Raw genomic sequence first — 20,842 nt, 5'->3', positions numbered from 1 at the left:
TACTTGTTAACTTTCCTACAAATTTCATTATAATTGCCATAATTCTTTGCTAGCCTATTGAACAGTGACACTCTATTCTTTAGGTGTTCTAGCTCGGGAGACACCGCTATTTCTAAATTTTATTTATTCCTGAGTGGTCCAGTCGATACCTTTCTTGATAGGAAAGATATTTCAAAATAATAAGTTAGAAGTTGTGCAAAGAGCGCATATACCTCTAACTCCTACAGTTTCTAAACGGTCCAGATGATTTTGATGGTTAACAGTATCAAACCGAATCACTATTTTGACATGGTATGTTGTATATCACATTAGATTGCTTTGCCAATGGAGTAACGGTTTTTAAGTTGGAGAATTCTTTCTGGGTAGTGATTTCATTCTCGGGAGCCATTTGTCTGATTCCACTGCACGTCGTCTTGATTTCCAACAGGTTGAAGCCTGGCTCCCTTACCCTTTGGACTGATGTTTGCCAGAAGGACAAACGGGTCATAACTGATGGTGAGTGTTGACGGCATGGCGGCATGAATGTCCTCAGACATCAGTACCGCCCTTCACGGTTTACCCCTACCTGGCTGGAGTGGGTTGGATGAAAAAATTGTTTATCTTTTAACGGAGGACATACGGGCCTCATTCGACAGAGTGTCAGGGCCTTCTATATCGGGAGGGGTCGTCTACAGTATAATCCATAGCTTTCCTGACTAATGGGTTTTCATGAGTTTCTGCACTATCAAAAACTCTCTGATTTCTCGACTGAATGGACTGCCAAATGGAAGGCAGCTGCAAATCTCTGCGGATGACTTCATTCCGCACGAACCAAGGAGCATTCACAATCATCCTCATTAACTTGTTTTGCAATACATCCAGAATGGATAGATTATATTTCGCTGTTTGTCCCCAGACGCCTGAAGCATGCATGATGACAGGCTTGAACATCGTATTATAGATGGTAATCTTGTTCTTAAGACTCATTTTAGATCTTCTGTTGATCAGAGGGTACAGACGTGCTATCCGACCCTCGATCTTTGATTTGATGCTCATTAAGTGCGGGTTCCAAGTCAGCCTACGATCTATTACAAGGCCGAGGTACTTTACCCGCGCTTGCCAGTTAATCTCCCTTCCAGATATTGTCACTTTTCTGGCCGGAGAAGATTTCTTCCCATGGCCTGAGTCTTTTCCGGGTTCACTCGGATCTTCCAATCAAGGTACCAGCGTTCGAGGTCGTCCGATGCACGTTGCATGTAGACGACGCCGAGCTCTCGACCCATGGAAGATAAGAGGAGAGCCGTATCATCGGCTTTCAGAGATATCTTCACACGCTCGGGCCTCGGAAGGTCACTGTGACCGCTACCGGACTGCCACCGGATGAGGCCCCGAGGCAGGTCAAATGCGTTCAATTTGTGCAGAAGACCTTCGTGCCAAACACGGTCGAAGGCCTTCGAGATGTCGAATAGCACAATATGCACTTTTTTGTTGAAATCAACCTCGTGGATGGTGTTTTCGACCAGTCTTAGAGCCTGTACCTCAGTGGAGGGTTCTCTCCTAAAGCCAAATTGTTCATCAGGCAAAACATTTCGGTCCTCAACTTCTTCGTTGAGCCTTTGGAGAACAACTCTTTCAGCCAGCTTAGCCGCCGACGGAAGTAGACTGATCGGGCGATAGTTCTGTGGGAACAGCGGGTTCTGACCCTGTTTTGGGATCATGACGACGATCGCATGCTTCCACCTTCTGGGGAAGTGTCTGAGGGCCAACGAACTGTTTATGATGTTCAGCAAACATTCAACGCAGTTGTCCGGGAGCCTCTTCAACAACTTGCTAGTTATTGAGTCGACCCCCTGTCTGCTTTCATCTCTCAAGATGTGGGCTAGTCTTTCTTACAAGTGGCATGTGTACAGGATTTTGAAAAATATTTTGCTGTTGTTTTATGTGTGTGTTTTCTTTTCATTTGACAGTATTGCAAGTTTGACTGGATATCTTTTGCTGTTTAGATGTTCTGTATGATAAACATTTGGTGAAAAATGTGACCATCCAAAATTTTATCAACGGACAGAGTCTGATCGTTCTGCTCAGTAGGAGCCTACGTGTTGTCCGAACACATGCATTCCAGAGTTGAACATTGTCTCTGCAAAACCCGGAAAACTAAATGAATCATAATTTTAGCCAACCTACGGACAGTTTCAGTTTATTTCGGTTCAGAAAAGAATATACATATGGCTTGTGTTGTGCTTTCCATTTTCCTTTTCACGGAATACTTTCAATAATAATTGGTACTATACGACATGTGAATTATTTCATTAAAGATGTGAAAACGGAAAGAAAAACTAAAAATCAACTGTTAATTAAAAAGAAGAAAAAAACGGTAGACAAATGAAAAGCCGAGAAAGTTGGTGAAATAAATTAATGTATTCTGAATATTAGGTTATTTTATTAACATGGATACATAATGCGATCCGACAAATATTTTAGGACGATAGATCCAAGGTGCATAGTTACTTAACTTACAGTTATTAGATATCTTATAAAATTAATTCAGAGAATTATACCTACCATTTCTTATAGTGATGCGTTTTTCAGTAGACTCATAATGAATGTATAATTTGTAGTGATAATTTTTTTATATTTGCTTTATAAATTTTGAAGTTTGAAATTTCCCTTGTTTCTTTTAGCAGTATATTATACAATTTTGGTGCAAAATAATATATTGTTCTTTGTGTATGGCATTTCTTGAATTTTTTGATCTTACCGGGCAATAGTTTGATACGTCAAGTAATTTGGTTTCGATATACAACTGTTTTGTATCGAAACGTCTAAATTAAAAAAAATGATTTTTATCAAAGAATTTTGAATGATTTGAATATTATGCAATACATTTTCGAATGCTCCCCCCATACTGTGATACAGTATCTAATGACTGATTCAATCAGTGCATTATATATTATTAATAAGTTTTGTTTTGTTGATATACATTTCAGATTATACGTTTTATATGTTAATTGCCTGAGTCTTTTGATCATATAAGAAACGTGTTCATCCCATCTCATGTGCTGGTCCAAGACCAGTCCACGATATTTAATGTTCTTGACCTTTTCAATACTTGGGCAGCTACATGATGTTTTTGAGCAAGTAGGTTTATGAATGTGAATTATTTGCATATTGGGTTGTTGGTTACTTTGTAGAGAAAATGCTATGAATTTTGATTTTGAGACATTGAGGTTAAGTAGATTGTCATTTAGCCATATTTGTAATTTTTCTAAACTCTCTTCGGCTTCGTTGTATACTTGTCGCTATGTCTTTGCTTTATAAATAATGGCCGTATCGTCTGCATATGAGATGAGATGGCCTTTGAAGTTTCTAATTTCGGCTATGCTGTTAATATATACTAGGAATAGTAGGGGTCCCAAAACTGTGCCCTGCGGTACACCAATAGAGATTTCACGAGGAAAGCTGATGCTGTTGCCAACTTTGTTTTCTATGCGACAGGTAATTTTTGAAAATTTAAATTGCCGGGCCTCGAACTCTATAAGTATATTTTTCGTGAGATACCGTATCGAAAGCCTTGGCCAAGTCAGCAAAGCGTACTTTTGGAATACGAATCTACTTGAAGGGCAAGTCCACCCACACGCCAGTCGAAAATGCCCCCTTTCACCCAAATAAACCCCAAACGGTCCAATAGTAAAAAATCGACCGGTACACTGCAATCATATAATGAAAAAGCAGTTGGAATAGGCACAGCAAGTACATCTGCGATGAGGGACGCCGCCCCCTCGAGGCGCAAGCCCAGCATCCCGACGCTCAGTGTGGTGGTGGCAAGCGCCAAGAGAGGTTGCAAGTGACGGTTGTACGCCACCATCGCGCTGAAGATGTCAGCATGCTGATCTTAATCTTTGACAAGTAAATAAGTCGCGGTAGGCTTCGAAAATCGGCTCTGTTGATACGGGGCACTCGGCTGGATTGTGACGCTTTGTTTCTGACGTTTCGCGTTCGCGCTTTCGGACACTGTTCCTCGGAGATTTTCGGCAGACCAGATTCGACATGTTTGTGTTATTGTTTTGGATCTTCGGAATTCTGACAGGTGAGTCCGTATAGGCGATTGATGTTCAAAATATATTTTTTGTGACGAAAATTACATTTCAACTTCCATTTGTATGTTCATCATTTTACGATTTTGGCAAGATTCTGATGCACTTACATGGGACAAACATGAAGTCATCTCAAGAAACGAATTGCCAAACACGAAAGAGATACGGTACCAACGAACTTAATTTTGAAAAGAAACAAAACCTCTCCAACGGAACACAATTAGATTTTGAAAATACATACCAGTATTATCAACAAAAAATCCAATCTGGGAAAAATACTTATACGTGAAATGAATGTGATAGAAAAAGCAAATCATGCTACTGGGGTTCAGTACTGAAAATTTTTCATGAATACATTTCAATTTAGGAATATCTATGAGTTCTCGGCTCATCTATAATGAGAAATCGGATATGTTTCTAAAACTAACAATAAAAACTACAAATGTCAAAATCAACAATTCATGGCCAGCAATGCAAATGATGCATGCTGTTTGTTTGTGTCTCTATTTTCTTCAATTGACCCTTGAATGGAATAAGATTACTTCAAAGTTGAACCACTTCTAATACCCAAATACATGCTGAGATCTATTGAGTTCTATGAGAATCGGAAAATGTTCAAAATACCTTCATTATCCCTCTCAGAATAGTGTGCGAAACAATTGGCTACCATTTTTCGTCAACTCAATAGTACAGGCAATATCGATAATTATAGAAAAAGTACAATTCCACTTATAACTTCGAAATTTTCCAGTGTTTCAATTTTGTTCGCGCCATAATATTGATACCCTGAAAGCATTTGAGAAATTGTGAATTTTTATGAATCGGCTTTGGCTTTGAGAAGGAACTCGAAACATTTTTTTATAATTCTGCCATCTCATAAAGAGAGAAAAGAGCTGTAAGATACCTCTGTAAGGTAAAACCAAGAGACTCTTGCAGAGAACTCTTTATTAATAATCAAATATTAACTGTCATTGCACTTCTCATCTTGGAGATAGTATGCTTAGTGAATAAACACAAAGTAAGATATGATGTAGCGACCTTACCCTATTCAATTCGAAATAGGGAGTTTAGCCTCAGGCTCCCAATTCCCACCTCTAACTCAGTCAAGGATTCAATATTTTACAAAGGTGCTAAAATTTTCAATCATCTGCCAGTCGGTGTATTTGACAGGCAAGCGTTTTAAAAAGGCTGTAAAGAAATTTTTAGTAGATAAGCCCTATTACAGTCTACAATACTTTGTAGACACATTTCAGCATGTTTATTGTATATGTTATGGTATGACCACGTATCATGTGTGAATTTCAGACGAAAAGTTATAATATAACTTGATTATTTTTCAAGTTTATTCGCTAAAAAAAATATTATCTTTTTAACTTGATTTTTATTTATATTGATTAGTTGTATTTAATTGTCCTTATTGCTTAAGCTTATGTTCGTATTTTACTAGTTATACGAAATTTCTTTATTTTCTACTTTGACTTGCGATTTTACTTATATTAATAAGTTATATGAATTGTCCTATTGCTCAAGCTTTGTCAACAAGTTATCCTCAAGACAATAAAGCATATCTATTATTATTATTATTATTAAATAAATTTGTTAACTTCAACGAGTCCTATAATGAAGATTATGAGTTCTACTTGTGAATTGAATAGTTTGTGAATGGATTGCTAGAAAAATTATTCATCGATTAAAAAAAATTAGTCAACGGGAGACAAGTCGAAACTGAACATATGGAAAAAATTCATGTTCTTTTTGAGAAAAAGCAGACAAATACTTCATTACCTTCATTTGGTTGTTACTTCAGATACGGAAATGTTGTTCAAAAAGTGAAAAAACCACATTGAAAAGGAAATATTCTCAGGAGAGATTATTTTTTTTAGAAACAAGATATTCAGCTTCTCCAAAGAAGGAAAAAAACATCACTACCACATGAACATTGTATTCCACACGAAAATACTTTTCTTTTTGAAGATCCTTTTCTTTCGATATAACTGAATATGAAAGTAGTTTGGTTGGATGGAAGAGCAAGGTTGCGATTTCTCTGTTGCATGGTCAGAAATGGAATCCTGCCATTGGATAGGAGGTTATATTTTTGTTAATAAATATTTTTTTCTTTGTATTTTGTTTCCTATCAATGAAAGCATTTTTTTCACCGTAGTGTGCGCTGGTCAGGGCCTATCCCCCGAAGCCCCGATACTTTCGGGAGGGCGCGCCAGCATTATCAACCTACGACCACTCCCCACACCGTGGGGCAAGTTATCATTGGGTCCGAGAATCATGTGCCCTGAGCAAGCGCAGTGAGCCAAAAATGAGCCGTCTGCATCTGTGCGGCTAAGATTTTCGGCTAAGTGTTAGTGTGGCAAGCCGGTATGATTTTAAGATTGGAGAGTAGAGAGGGCATCATTCCACCACGGACTTCAATAATCAGAAGAACCATCTCAACAGAGTGGTCTGAAGAGAGTCTGGGGAGTTTGAAAAAAAATCCCGATATTTTATCCGTTTTTCCTCCTCTTTTCGGACGATATTTATTTCGCCAGGAGCAGAAAACTCCACGACAAATATCGTCTTGCTATGGTGGTCGAAAAGGACTACATCAGGCTTATTAGCTTGTATGAGCCTGAGGGTGGGGAACGAATAGTTCCGAAAAATTCGGCACTTCTCGTTCCCCACAACGGATTCAATATCCCCCGGAGTATAGGGCAATACCGTAAGAGTGCCGTAGATGGTAATATAGCAGTCTCAAGGCCGCGTTCTGTCGATGCATATAGGTCGAGACCGCATATGCTGGATATGATGATAGCAGGTGCATCAGGGTCTCGGGTGCCTCGCGGCAGGCCCTGCACTTTGTGTCAGGAACCTCCATACCCATCACACGACTGCGGTAGACTAAGGTGTTGAAGACACCATCCTGGCAAGCCATGATGAAGCCCTCAGTTTCCGACTTCAGCCCACTCGACCTGAGGAAAGCTAAAGTCAGGCGTTTTGATAAGCCAAGATCTCCAATGTTATTGAAGAAGACCCCATGCGTTGGCTTATCCTTGTGTTTCCGCAGAAGTAAGGTGATTTCGGCGGCTTTTATATGAGCTTTTTGCTGAACGGGTTTCAACTTGGTGACAGAGTTGTGGTCACCTCGTTCAGAGTCGAAAACTATACCGAGTTCATCAGCTGCTTGGGCATCTGCCCTAAAGAGAAATGCTCCCATTCTTGCTCTCTCATGGTCACGAACCATGCAGAGAAGGGGATCCGAACTCTTGACGACTTTACAGGCTATATCCAGTACCATTCTGTCATGTAGACACTCCAAACTCAAAAATCCACGGCCTCCCTATTGTCGGGGGAAGAATAACCGTGGAACGGACGATTTGGGATGCAAACTTCTATAGAGATGCATCATTTTTCGGGTCCTTACGTTGAGTTGATACAGCTCCTCCCGAGTCCACTTCACTACTCCAAACGAGTAGTGTGCATATTTGTTGCAGTAACTTTGTTCTTCCCCGACAGTTCCGATGACCAGATTTGTCGAAGTTTGTGCTGATACTTCCCGCGGAGAGAGTTCTTCACTGCTGTTACCTATTATTTTTTTTCCCGTAGTGTGGCTGGTCAGGCCCTATCCCCCGAAGCCCCGATAAATTCGGGAGGGCGCGCCAGCATTATCAACCAATGACCACTCCCCACACTGTGGGGTAAGTGATTATTGGGTCCGAGAAGCATGTGCCCTGAGCAAGCGCAGTGAGCCAAGAATGACAGCCTTCTGCATCTGTGCGGCTAAGATTTCTGCATTAGTGCGGCAAGCCGGTATGATTTTAAGATTCGAGAGTAGAGAGAACATCATTCTACCAAGGACTCCAATAATCAGAACAACCATCTTGATAGAGTGATCTGGATAGAGTCTGTGGAGTTCGATGAGAAAATCTCGATATTTTATCCGTTTTTCCTCCTCTTTTCTGACGATTATTACCTATTAATATTATTAGTTGTTTCGAAAAAGTTTTTCTTCTAGTTTGGATCCGAAAGAAATATATGAAAAATGTAAAAAACATATCTTTATGAAGAGTTTTTATTGTAATCATTGGCTTTCTTTCTTCTTTGGAAGCTTCCAACATTTTTCAGTGATGGACAAGCAGAAAGTCAAAAAGTTTTTTTCTGGAAAAATCATATCTTCATATATATTTTCACACAATTTTTATAGAATCAGTTGTGTAGATCTAAATGAGAACTGTTAAAAACGTTATTATGAATTTTCTCAAGTGAAGAATAATTGAGAAATCGTGAGAAAATAGAACGAAATACTTTTGGTTGTGTAGTCTTAGTATCCACATTGTCGGAATTCAATTGAAGTTATATGAAATCGAGTTGAAACTATTATCCGGACCACATTCGGTCTCAGTATTGACATGATTGTTAACCAAAGATACTTTGGTTCAGGTACATGTGAATAATCACTTGTTTCCAGAATTCCAAGCTATTCAACTTTTCAACTTGCTTGCTGATTTGTACGGCGTTTGCCCGAACTATAAAAAGACACTCAAATTTCAAGAATTTTCATGCTGCAGGTACCTTATACAGTAGCTTGTATAGAGGGAATAGAGAGATAATAATATGTCCTAATCGCATTACAGAAAAAAACTATAAACAGTCTGAAAGACATTATTTTTAGTTGCTATCACAGAACACTTCATTTGGACAGATAATATATAAAATACAGTGTGATGCATAATCACATATACATATAAACGAGGTCTGTTCAAAAAATAGGGTGAATTTAAATTTTTCGCAAAATATATATTGTGATAGTAAGGAGAAAGTAATACAAATCATGAAATTATGAAACAACAACAAAAATTAATTGGCACTCCGGGACAACTTCATTGATTCCAGTGGCGCATTTGCTTTTTCCGCTGCAGGAAAACCCGGAAAAATCTGCAGCACCACATTATCTGAAGATCTTAATATGTCAGTGTCCTTTCCTTCATAAAACAAAATGTAGGGTGACTCCATACGCTTCAATAAATTCAAGACATCACCAGAATTAAACAAAAAGTGTGTTGGTATAATTCACTGTTCATACAGAAGCTTTTTTTCAAAAGTATGTCGTACTATCTTTTTACTGCAGCTTCAACGCCATTTTCATGAAAGTTCTGATTTTCTGGAAACATCCGTTGTCCCTCCATTATATAAAGATGGAGATTCAGATGATCCCGCGAATCTTCGCCCGAGATCTCTCATTTCAACTATAGCCAAAGTTGTCGAAAAAATTGTGAAAATACGTCTGACGTTTTTCTCTACAACACCACAATATCTTAAGTGAAAGCCAGTTTGGTTTTCAAAGCAATAAAAATACGCACGATGCCAACTTTTCATTTCTTTATTATATTTATTCAAAGTTTAATTCAGGTAGTGTAGCACCTGCAGTCTTTTGTGATCTTTCTAAGGCGTTCGATTGCGTTAATCATAAAATCTTGCTAAGAAAAATTCACCTATACGGCTGCAGAGGAAGGACGCTCAGATGGTTTGAATCTTACGTTTCAGGAAGGAATCAAATGGTAAGAACAACAGGACTCAAAAAAGAAATTTTGTATGATGTTCCACAAAGATCAGTATTAGGACCCATCTCATTCTTATTATATGTCAATGACATTGCAAATTTGAACATTTCTGGAAATTTCACTCTTCTCGCTGATGACATGACGATATTGTGGAACAACAGAAACTTGCATGATTCACACAATGCATAATCTACTGATATGAAAAAAATCAAGGAGTTGTGTGATGCTAATTTGCTATCCTTCAATATCACTAAAACAAACATTTTGTCATTCAGATGTGCTCTTGGTGACCTGTCATTTGGTGATAACTTAGTGATCAAGAACGAGACTCAATTTAAATTTCTAGGTATTCACATTGACAATAAGCTCAAATTTATTGAACATATCAAACAACTCAAAAGTGAAATTTGTTCTGGATGTTATACAGTGAGAGTAACTCCAATAAATTTGGAAATTGGTTTTATATTCACATTTTATGTTTCTATACTTACATTTGTATTTGTTTTTCACAAGCTTTGTCCACAAGATTTATTCTCAATGACAATAAAGTATATTATCATTATTATAAAACAAAGGAAATTATCAAATTGAAGGAGTGTTTTGAAACAATTGAAAACCATCACATTGGGCGTATCTATGATCCAGGATCTGTAAACAAAAATTCAATCGATTGTTAGAGCATGTTGCACCGTCAGAGCATTGATGGCCTGAAAAGCTTCAAAATTGACCGACATGCTTTGGACGTTTTCATATAGATGAATTCATTTCCCACCTGATTGAACTCGATGGATACCTACCTGGTTCAACCCAAACTTCATTATAGAGTGATCCCCAGCCGATTTAATTTGCGCACATGAAATGAAGCGAAAATAACATGCCAAACGGGAGACCTAATCCACTAATATTTCATCAGGCCTAAATGATCAGGTGAGGTATAAAATTAAAATCTCACTGGAAAGTTCAGGCTGAGCGTTTTCTTTGAATAGCATTCATTATGTTGTTCTTTTTTATAAGTAAATATATTTTTAATTTTCATCAACAAGCTTCACTGAACATTTTCGAATGTCCAGCACCTTCATAACAGTTGAAGAAATGGAAAAATCACGGGATTGCCTTCAAAATGGTGTAGATTGAGTTATTGTGAACACCAAATGCTTCATCTTCATAAATCTATACCAGGTGTCCCGAAAGTAAATATTAGCTTGATGGTGTTGATCATAAGATTCTCATAGAAAAATTGATACATGGTGTAAGAGGGAGTGCAAATGATTCTTTAAAATCTTATGGGTCCTCATTATCAAATAGAAAACAGCAAATTATAGAGACACATATTGGTAGCAAATTGCCAAAAACGACTCTCCTCGATAGAAAGACTCAACAGATTGTCTCTCATCTGGATTCCTGACCATATTGACCTGGAAGGCAATGAGGCTGCATACTCCCTTGCAAAGGAGGGTGCTGCAAGCCGCTTCATCGGACCAGAACCTGTGATTGACATCGCTTTAGGCTTTGCCAAACAAAGATTGAACACCTGGATGGCCAGAGGATTTATGGACTTCTGGCAGAATATTCCAAGATTTAACAAAGATTGAACACCTAGAAGGCAAGAAGATTTATGGACTTCTGGCAGAATCTTCCAGGATTGGCTCACTCCAAGACGTTCATCCACCCTTCGAAGCTTGATACCAAACAGTTGTTGGACTACAGTAGGGATGAACTGCGATGTCTAACCGGTCTTCTTACAGGTCACTGTGATGTGAATCATAATATGCAGACAGAGACTCGGATTGTCGGAAGACAGTGTGTGTCGCCTTTGTTTGTAAAATGATGAAACAGCAGAGCACATACTTTGTGGCCTGCCCCATTGGGTACCGAATTAGGTTTTCTAGAGTTCGGCAGAGCCGTACTCTCACCGTCTGACCTGAGACCACTCACCATACAAACTCAACGACTTCGTTAAGAAGCTGGGTGTATTTGGTCGAGTGTGAATAGGTGTGAGCCACAATAAACCCCTGCGGGTTGCAGTGGAGTCGAATAGACTCACTCTCTCTCGATCTTACTCAACCCAACCTATAGAGACACTCTTGAATGAACGTGTCCATAAATCTGAATCAAATATCGAATCTAATCTTATATGTAGATTGTATTTCTGTCATTATCAATAAAAATACTGAATCGCATGGAAAAATAATTGTACATAAATTACTTCTCAGCAACTAATCTGTGGATGGATGTAAAAAAGACATAATTTCAGTTGAAATTGAATCGTTAGAGGGCGTTATGTTTCTTGTTTTAGAATTGGATCACATACTTGATTGTGAACCTCATGTAGACTCGATTGTACAAATTCTTTCAAGGTACTGTTATGCTTTGAAAATCATGGGATTCGGGCAGCTTTACCTGCTTAGCTACCTGGAGAAACTCAATCGACATGTTGCGAGTTCTTAATTGAAAAATATATTTGACAAGTTCATTCTCAATGAGAAAGGATGAAAGTTGTAGTGGCTGTTATTCCGGACTAGTAGGTACCCTCTGAATATTGTTTGCCTCGATTGGAATGACTATCATTGTTTTTGTCCCTGTCAACTTGTTAAATTCATTTCTCTCCATTTCAATTGATGTTTTTCCTGTTAGTTTGTAACCAATTTCATTCAATTCTCACGTTAGTAAGTACTTCTTATTCACATTATATAATATTATATATCACAGTTGTCCTGAAGAAAACAGTTAACATTGTCGAAAGCTTCAGACTTCTTGAAGACGGAATCACCAAATTGATATTTGCACAAGAGTTGCACTTTAGCACAACACTTCATCAACTTGGATAATAAAATTGCATATGACAGTGTCAGAATATTAGACCACTCTAACAATTTACATGAATGAATTTTTCTAGAACTACTCAGAATAAATTCTAGAAGGGATATAGGAGGTGTCATCATCCATACTTACTTTCTCCACTTCGAAAACAACAATGAATTTTACAATATTTTTGTCACAAATTAAAACAATAAATATATCAACTAGTCATTCACAATTATCAATATTTGTCTCAGTTCTTTAGTTTTCAATTTTAATAATGCAAATCAGTATATTTTCCTTTAATGAATAATTACCTTTAATCATTCTGGTCATGCCACGGTAACAGATTAGTTGTCTTAAAACTTCTTCAATTCATCAATACGAGTAACGTTACATTAGTTTAATTATTCTGCTTCTACGACAAAAATATTTTAAGTATGAGTGTAAATCTTGGTGGTACAGGCAGCCACTCTGAGAGTCGCTTCCATCCAGTTCGAGTTCCATGTTCCATGGTCATAATGTTTATATTTTGACAAGACAATTGACAGTTGACTTACACATGTCCTCCATAAAGAAACTACGGTAAATTTTCGTTTTGAGGACACCCGGCGATTTTGAAAAAATTTTTGCGTGTACTTACGTATTTTGATGCGTAGATTACAAATCCGAAAGAAAAAAGCGGCGCTCTCTCTTATTTACAAAGTTACGGCCCATCAAAGTTCTGAAAAGGGCAACTTCTCAGCCTCCTTTTTCACACTATAAACTATTTAAAAACACAAGCATCTATTCACTAGATCACCTTTACACCTTATTCCTCCTTCTTTGACACTTTTCATTTCAATAATCAACATTTTTCCAACATTTGGTAAATTTGTTATATAAAAAAAATTAGCTACGCTCGAGAATGTCGAAATGACGTTATTTTTTTACAACTTTGCTGCCCTTTCCTGTCTGATGCGCTCGAGAATTTCTGATGATCATTTTTTTTTTACTAATCTGATCCTGCATCCCTCACAGGCGGCCTTATATATGGGGCTCATATTTGGTGGAGGAACTTAACCGGGTACAAGGTATCCCCCTGTATATTAATCTGCCGCGCTTTAGTAAATCCCAAAATCCCCGCTTGGGCTCCACTATTATTATTATTCATCCAGGAAAATAAACAGAACTAAAAAAGATGAATTTCATTAGTTCGGACTTCCATTGTCTGATATTATATAAAATGATGTGAAATCCCTGTAATAGCTTAAAAAGAAGAAATAAAAATTGAAGAACAGGAATAAAAATGAATAGCTGCAAAAAATAATTATATTAAGCATAAAACCTGAAATGAAATAATAGTGAAATAAAATACAAGTGAAATTGAACAAATTAAACAAAAAACAAATGAAATAAAATTAAAAAGGTAAGAGATTCTAAACCAAGTTAATTCACGACGTTTCGATTGTTAGTATCCACAGTCGTCTTCGGGTGATGACTGGACCGATTCCTCCGTGAGCAGACTATTTATAGGTCATTTGAGTACTTATCTCTGCTTTTCATTTTCCGCTTCACTGGTTTAGTGGGAGATGACCGTTTGGCGGGAGTTGACCATTTATTGCTTGATTATGGGTTTCCATATGTTGTGTATCTTTATGCTAGCTTGGCTGAATACATTGTTGGATATCATGTATGCGGCTTCTTTGAATTTCGTTTTCGATTTTATGTTGTTGGATCCAAACATTCTCTTCTATTCCTGATTTGCTGGTTTCCCCTCGCAGTGTGTGTTTCTTGTTTTCGGCAATGCCAACATTCAATGGCCTCTTAGTTTCACCAATATAGGATTTTCCGCACTCACAGGGAATCGCAATTCTCGTTTGGTGGCCTGGTTTTCGTGAGGCTGCTACGGATAGTGTTCCCGGTTCTGATGTTGTACTTGGATCCAATTCTTCGTATCTTTTCCGATAATCCTCTGATGTAGGGAAGTGCAAGCACTGATTGTGACGACTTCGATTCCTTTCGGGGCTCCTGCTGTCTTTTAGCCAAAGTCTGTCCCACCATCGCTTTGGAGTAGCCATTTCATTGAAGATCCTTTTTGATGATCTAGTTCCTTCTCGAGACCCTTCTTCGTATCACGAAGTCCAAAAGCACGGTCAAATAGAGTTTTGATGATTCCTCTTTCAGTCGATTGATGGTGGTTGGATTCGTGGTTCAGATACTGTCCCGTGTGAGTGGGTTTTCGGTTTACAGAAGTTTCCCACTTAGTGTCGGTTCTCTTCACCAATACATCTAATAATGGCAATTAGTTGTTGGCTTTCTTCTTCATTGTGAAAGTGATGGAAGGTCTTACGCTGTTGATGTGTTTCGAGAAGGCGTCTAGTTCAGTATTCCCATGGTTCTATATTATGAAGGTGTCATCAACGTATCTCAACCAGATACGAGGTTTTTTGTGGGCTTCTTCAATGGCCAGGGTTTCAAACCACTCCATATATATTGACAGCCCTTCATCGAGAGGAAGAAGAAGTTTAGGTTAAGAATGAACTAAATCTCGACTTTCAGAAAGGACAAAAACCAAGATAAATACATCTCAGTTCCATACCACGAATATACGAGGAACTTTGGAAAGATTTTCAAGGAACTAGGTATGAAGGTGGTTTTTAAAACCAGTCATACACTACAGAGCCTTTTGGGAAGTCCAAAAGATAAAGTTGAGAATTCGGAAAAGTCTGGAATTTACGAAATTGAAGAACTGCTATGCAAAATATTATGGACAGACAAAAAGATCTATTAAAGTAAGATATAAGGAACACATAGCAGACTTAAAATATGGAAGACCAGAAAAATCAGCAGTCGCCCATCATATTTTGCAACAAAACCATTCCATAGACTTCAGTTCATTAAGATTAGTTAGACAATTTAACAACAACAGGCAACTAGATGCCTATGAGAGTGTAGAAATGAGTAAACACAATAATATTATGAATAACGATGACGGACCTATACCAAAGAGCATACTATATAGCTTGTTAAAATAAAAGAATGTTGTTGGATTTACTGATTACTACATAAGGACACATTGCAAAAATAAATTTGGATAGGCAATATTGTGAAATTAATTTTTATATAGCTGAAAATAAACATTTATTGTAAGATAATAGATAGGGGTTAATTTAGGTTAGTATACCTGCATGGGTGGTAACGCCTGGATGGTTTACCTGTATGGAATACCTATATAGCATAAATAGGTTAGCTCGCATTAGTTAGTTTTAATCTTCCTCTTTGAAGATGATCACTTGGTGATCGAAACACGTGTCGAGGCGTTAAAAATAACGATTTGGTGTTGGGAGAAAACTCCAGTAATATTTATATAATCTCAGACAATGGAAGTCCGAACTAATGAAATTCATCATGAAACATTGACAATTACAAAACTAAACTTGTGTGAACGGTATAATACAGACGAAACTGACAAATAAAATTCGAAAACGAACTGTTATATTACCATATGTATCACGTAAGTTATGTGAGTACACAAGAACCCAAGATATATTCGTTGGCTATATCAGCAAACCTACAATTCCATTATCATTCCTGAGTTTATGTAGCGTTCGTGGGGTGTAAACCATCCTACTCGTAATATTCTCCCTCAAAGCTTCTCATTTGGGTGTATTCCATGTTGAAGGCCCAATTAACTTGTCATGTGTTCGAACGAAGGGGATACCGACTGAAACTTTGATGAGGAACGATTCACAAGAGGATCAGTTGAATCTGAGTCTTAACGATATAAGAGTTCCAAGGCAGATAATCACAATCTCCTGGTAGCGAAATGCGAAACCAACTCTTCATGGATGAAAATCTGTTCGTAACTGGAAGGAGCAATATTCTTGTTACAAAAAGCAGTTTTGCTTTACAGTATGTAACTCAATATTTCAAAATGGAATTACCTTCTTCACATCACAAAAACTTACTTCAAATCTAAGAAGTACTAATTCATCAACACATCCAACGCGGAATGGGATGGGGATGGGAAAGAGGCAGAACCAGAATATTTATTCAAGTATATTATATGCGAAAGTATATTTATAGCAGGACACATAAAAGGACACGCTATAAATAGAGATCAGCACGGTATGTCTATGATTATTCTAAAATAATGCAGAACCTTGATTGTTCATATAAATATTCGAAAGAATTGGACGTAATGGAACACGAAATATCAGTGATGCTGTGGAATTCGAAGTATTTACTACTAGTTGTTGCTCACGGCTTTGCCGGCGTAGACTTTGGTTGGTCAGATTGAGTTTCGTGATAGTAACAAATAGTTACAAGAAATTTTTATTGCCCCAAAACTTCGAAATTCAAAACTGGCGAAATTCTATACAATCTTTAAGCCCTTTTTTTCCCCCTTGGGGTGGAAATTTCTTGCTGATGACACCACTCACAGTATTCACCACCGCACGTACAGCACTTCACCTAGCTAGTCGCTAACTAAATTCACTTGTTTTCGTAATATCGTCGAATGACATTACTGGCTGTATGGCGCGCGCGCTTTTATATGAGGCAGCGGGCGGGCCTAGTACTTTCGAGAATGGAGACTAGTAACTTTTCGCTTTGCATTGAAGCTTGCCGCCATCTATTGTACAGTTTGAAAACTAGCGAAGGGGAAATAGTTACTGTCTAGTCCCCTAGATGGCGTTACACGAGGAAACGCGCGTTAAGCCTGAAGGAGCGGTTAAGTTTGTGTTAAAAGCAAAAAAAACATTTTGAAATTAGCCATCGCCCCCCTAAACTACCTCAACGCTCCCTAATCTTCTCTGTGCCCTTTAGTGTCCCCCTATAGGCCTTTAGTGCCCACAAGGGGGCGTTATAGTTCACTTTGAGAAAGACTAATTCAGATTATGATCAAAGTTCTGAATGGAATTCGCGTGACATGACTTGATTCTTGCATCCATCATCACGTGTAAAAAGTTGGGTCTCGCCTCCAGAGTTTTTGACGAAATTTAATGAAATTGGTGAAAACTCCAGGAGCTCCATAATTTTTTATAACCTCATACTAAAACTATGTTGATACATTAGTTCCGTAATTGTCTGTTTCAGCCTATTGGGCATCGTCAGTACCGGGCAGGCGGTCCTCGATTGAAGACAAAATGATAAAAAACCAAGAAAGTACTTGATAAAAATAGCTGCGTAAACGCAAGCGAAACATAAGTGGAACCACCTATTGGTGTGACACCCAAGTCAACTTGCCAAGTTTTTATGTCAGTGTTGGTGTTTTGACCAATCAACCGACAACTGCGGTAGCATATCATTTCTAGAAACATGTGGATTCGTTTTCCGATGGCATTTCAGGTTAGCTTCCCAAATTTCTGCTACCGCAGTTGTCGGTTGATTGGTCAAAACACCAACACTGACATAAAAACTTGGCAAGTTGACTTGGGTGTCACACCAATAGGTGGTTCCACTTATGTTTCGCTTGCGTTTACGCAGCTATTTTTATCAAGTACTTTCTTGGTTTTTTATCATTTTGTCTTCAATCGAGGACCGCCTGCCCGGTACTGACGATGCCCAATAGGCTGAAACAGCTGTATACCGGTGGCTCTTAAATTGAAATCAATATGGGAATGATCAAAGAGTACTTATCTATTTATTTTCTTATATATATATATATATATATATATATATATATATATATATATATATATATATATATATATATATATATATAGAGAGAGAGAGAGAGATTTTATCGAGTGTGCATGATACATACATATATATATATATATATATATATATATATATTGTTTATTATTATTTTTATAGTTGTTAATATTACTTACCCAGAAACAATTCTGAATAGCAGGTGTACCTGTAAATACATTTTGGAAAGACACAACTGACAGTTGAATAAAATGTAAAATCTAAATTCTAAATATAAATTAACCAATGAGAACAGCAAATTACTCTAGAAATTGTTCTGTGTTACACCGAACTAATTTGGAACGCACTATTAGTTTGTGAAATGTCAGTTAATCTCTGCTGGACACTTTGCAGTTTTAGGTTTGATGGAAATTCATGAATTTTGATTTCTATTCAATTGTCCAGTGTTTCCTTTTTGGACAAGTTATTTATATATGCATATATTTTTTTATTCAATATGGAAAGAGGTCAATACCTGGTTTTCCTTCTGTGGATTTTGTGCAGTGAAAATTGCGTCTTTCCCACCGGATTCTCGTCTCGCCTGCTTGAAATTCTTCAAGTAATAAATTCGATTGAAACTGGCTTATACAGGTTAGTATTACTTCTTTCAAGTATTATTTTTATATATAATTATTCAATATTTATTAACTTTTCTATAAATTTTAATTTAATTCTGGGAAAAACAATTTCGCGTGGCGTCTCCTTTTGTAGCCTTGAGAAGAATCTTTTGTTGATAAAAAAGTTGAAAATCTTCCACTTTCCTTGGTTACCAAGTATACATTTTTGTAACTTCAAATTTCTCAAAAACTAATTCTCTCAAATACATGTTCAACCTCACTTATGTCTAAACATATGAATTTTTTGTTAGCATCATTTCATGCCCGTAACTAGGGAAACGGTTTACAATAATAATTTTAAACTTTTCTTCATTTCTAAATATTTACAACAAGTTTATGATGTCTCTTCCAATTTTATTTAACAGATATCATTTTGTTTTCAATTGACATCCTCTGCCGGTTGTCTATTTTGTGAAAATTTATTTTAGTATTTTTATAATAAGTTAGCATTAAGATAATGAATAAATGATTTGTTTGATTATAATGTTTCTAAACATATTTTGAGTTATTGACCAATCCAGATCAATGAGTGTGTTATAATAATTTACTAGTCGACACATGGTTGTGAGAGGAGCTCTAGTAGTTCTATGTAAAACAGGAAGATCAAATGTAACATAAGTAAATAATAATAAATAAAATAAATGAAATGTTTATTGATCCCTTAAGCTAGTATATAAACAAGATGGGACATGTCGTTAAAATTAATGAGAATGATGTAAAAGTACCAACCCAAGTAAAATACATTGAGTATATAAAATAGGCATACAATATCAATTACAATTACGTCGTCACCTTACTTACAGTCGATATAAACACGTCTCGAATTCATCGAGTGAATAAAAATATTGTGTGACTTAAGAGTTCTTTCAGGTGAGATTTAAAAAGTGTTGGAGAACTCGCTTTTTTATATTGTCTGGTAGGCCATTGAAGAAACGGCAACCAGCATTATTCGGTGACTTTTTATAAAACGAATGTTTGTGTTTGGTTGATTTGATGTCGTTTTCACATCTAGTATTATGGTAGTGAGAGTCACTGTTTATCGGATACAGATGCTTATTCTTGAATATGTAACACAGAATTTTAAATAGGTAAATAGATACGACAGTTAGGATTTGGTATTTTTTGAAAATATTCCTACAAGAGTTGCGACTTTTTATGCCAAATATAATTCTGAGTATACGTTTTTGAGCAACAAACACTATAGTGATCTCAGATGCCTGTCCCCACGCTATAATATTATAAGATATAGCTGAATATACCAATGCGTAATATATTTGAAGAAGTGAGTCAATGTTTAGCATACTCTTTAGATTAACAAGTATATAAAAGCATTCATTCAATTTCTTACAAACGAAATTTATTTGTTCTTCCCATGAGAGGTTGCAGTCAATGTATATGCCTAGGAGTTGTGACGATATAGAGGTTTTCAAAGCAATATCTTTAAATTCATATACGTAGTTTATTGGAGGTCTATTCTTTGTGTGACATTTTATTACTACAGTTTTGCTGTGAATAATGATCAACATATTTTTGATGAAGTAATTTGAGAAATCATTCAGCACCAGATCTGCTTCTGATTTCATTTTATGTTCGTCAACTCCGGAGACCACAATGGTGGTGTCGTCCGCATACATAAAGGTTCTACCACTTCTAATGTGCTCAGGAAGGTCATTCACATATGTTAAAAAATTAAGGGGCCTAGAACACTTCCTTGGGGAGTTCCAAGTTCAAGGGAATAGTCGTCTGATTTTATATTATCAATTTTGACGATAATTTTCCTATTCTCCAGGTAGGAAGTTATCCAGTTATTTATTGGACCGCGTAATTCAAGTTTATCAATTTTTTCTGTTACGAACCTTCCATCCACTGTATCGAACGCCCGCGTCAGATCGAATGATAGTGAAACGACATATTCACCCTTATCAAGGCAATCGTTGATGTGTTATATTAAGTTGGTGATTTCAGTCTCCGTTGAAAAACCTGGGCGAAAACCGTGTTGACAAGTGCTGAGTACGTTGTATTTTTCAAAGGATTTTTGAATTCTGTTACATACTACTTTTTCTATTATTCTCGAGAAAATGCTCAATAATGCTATCGGTCGATAATTTTCAATATTTGTTTTATC

The 20,842-nt window shown here is 37.0% G+C and overlaps 1 protein-coding gene across 5 annotated transcripts in view; it reads left to right on the top strand.

Moving 5' to 3' along the window:
* The first annotated feature begins 3,785 nt into the window (after positions 1-3,785).
* Positions 3,786-20,842, top strand: part of Dscam2 (Down syndrome cell adhesion molecule 2) — a 521,384-nt gene continuing 504,327 nt past the window's right edge. For 3 of the 5 annotated variants that reach the window (XM_074176354.1, XM_074176353.1, XM_074176352.1), the window contains exon 1: positions 3,787-4,066. In XM_074176354.1, coding sequence (XP_074032455.1) covers positions 4,027-4,066 — 40 coding nt within the window. In that variant the 5' untranslated portion in view covers positions 3,787-4,026. Of the gene's footprint in view, positions 4,067-20,842 lie in introns of all 5 variants that reach the window. The other 2 variants (XR_012465668.1, XM_074176355.1) reach the window with 2 other exon arrangements.

The sequence above is a fragment of the Leptinotarsa decemlineata genome, unplaced genomic scaffold (genome assembly GCF_025532065.1).
Source record: "Leptinotarsa decemlineata unplaced genomic scaffold, Ldec_3_MD MMD2_tig00001719_RagTag_RagTag, whole genome shotgun sequence".
NCBI classification, from domain to species: domain Eukaryota; kingdom Metazoa; phylum Arthropoda; class Insecta; order Coleoptera; family Chrysomelidae; genus Leptinotarsa; species Leptinotarsa decemlineata.
The sequence above is the reverse complement of the archived record's forward strand: the minus strand, read 5'-3'. Positions and strand labels throughout refer to the sequence as shown.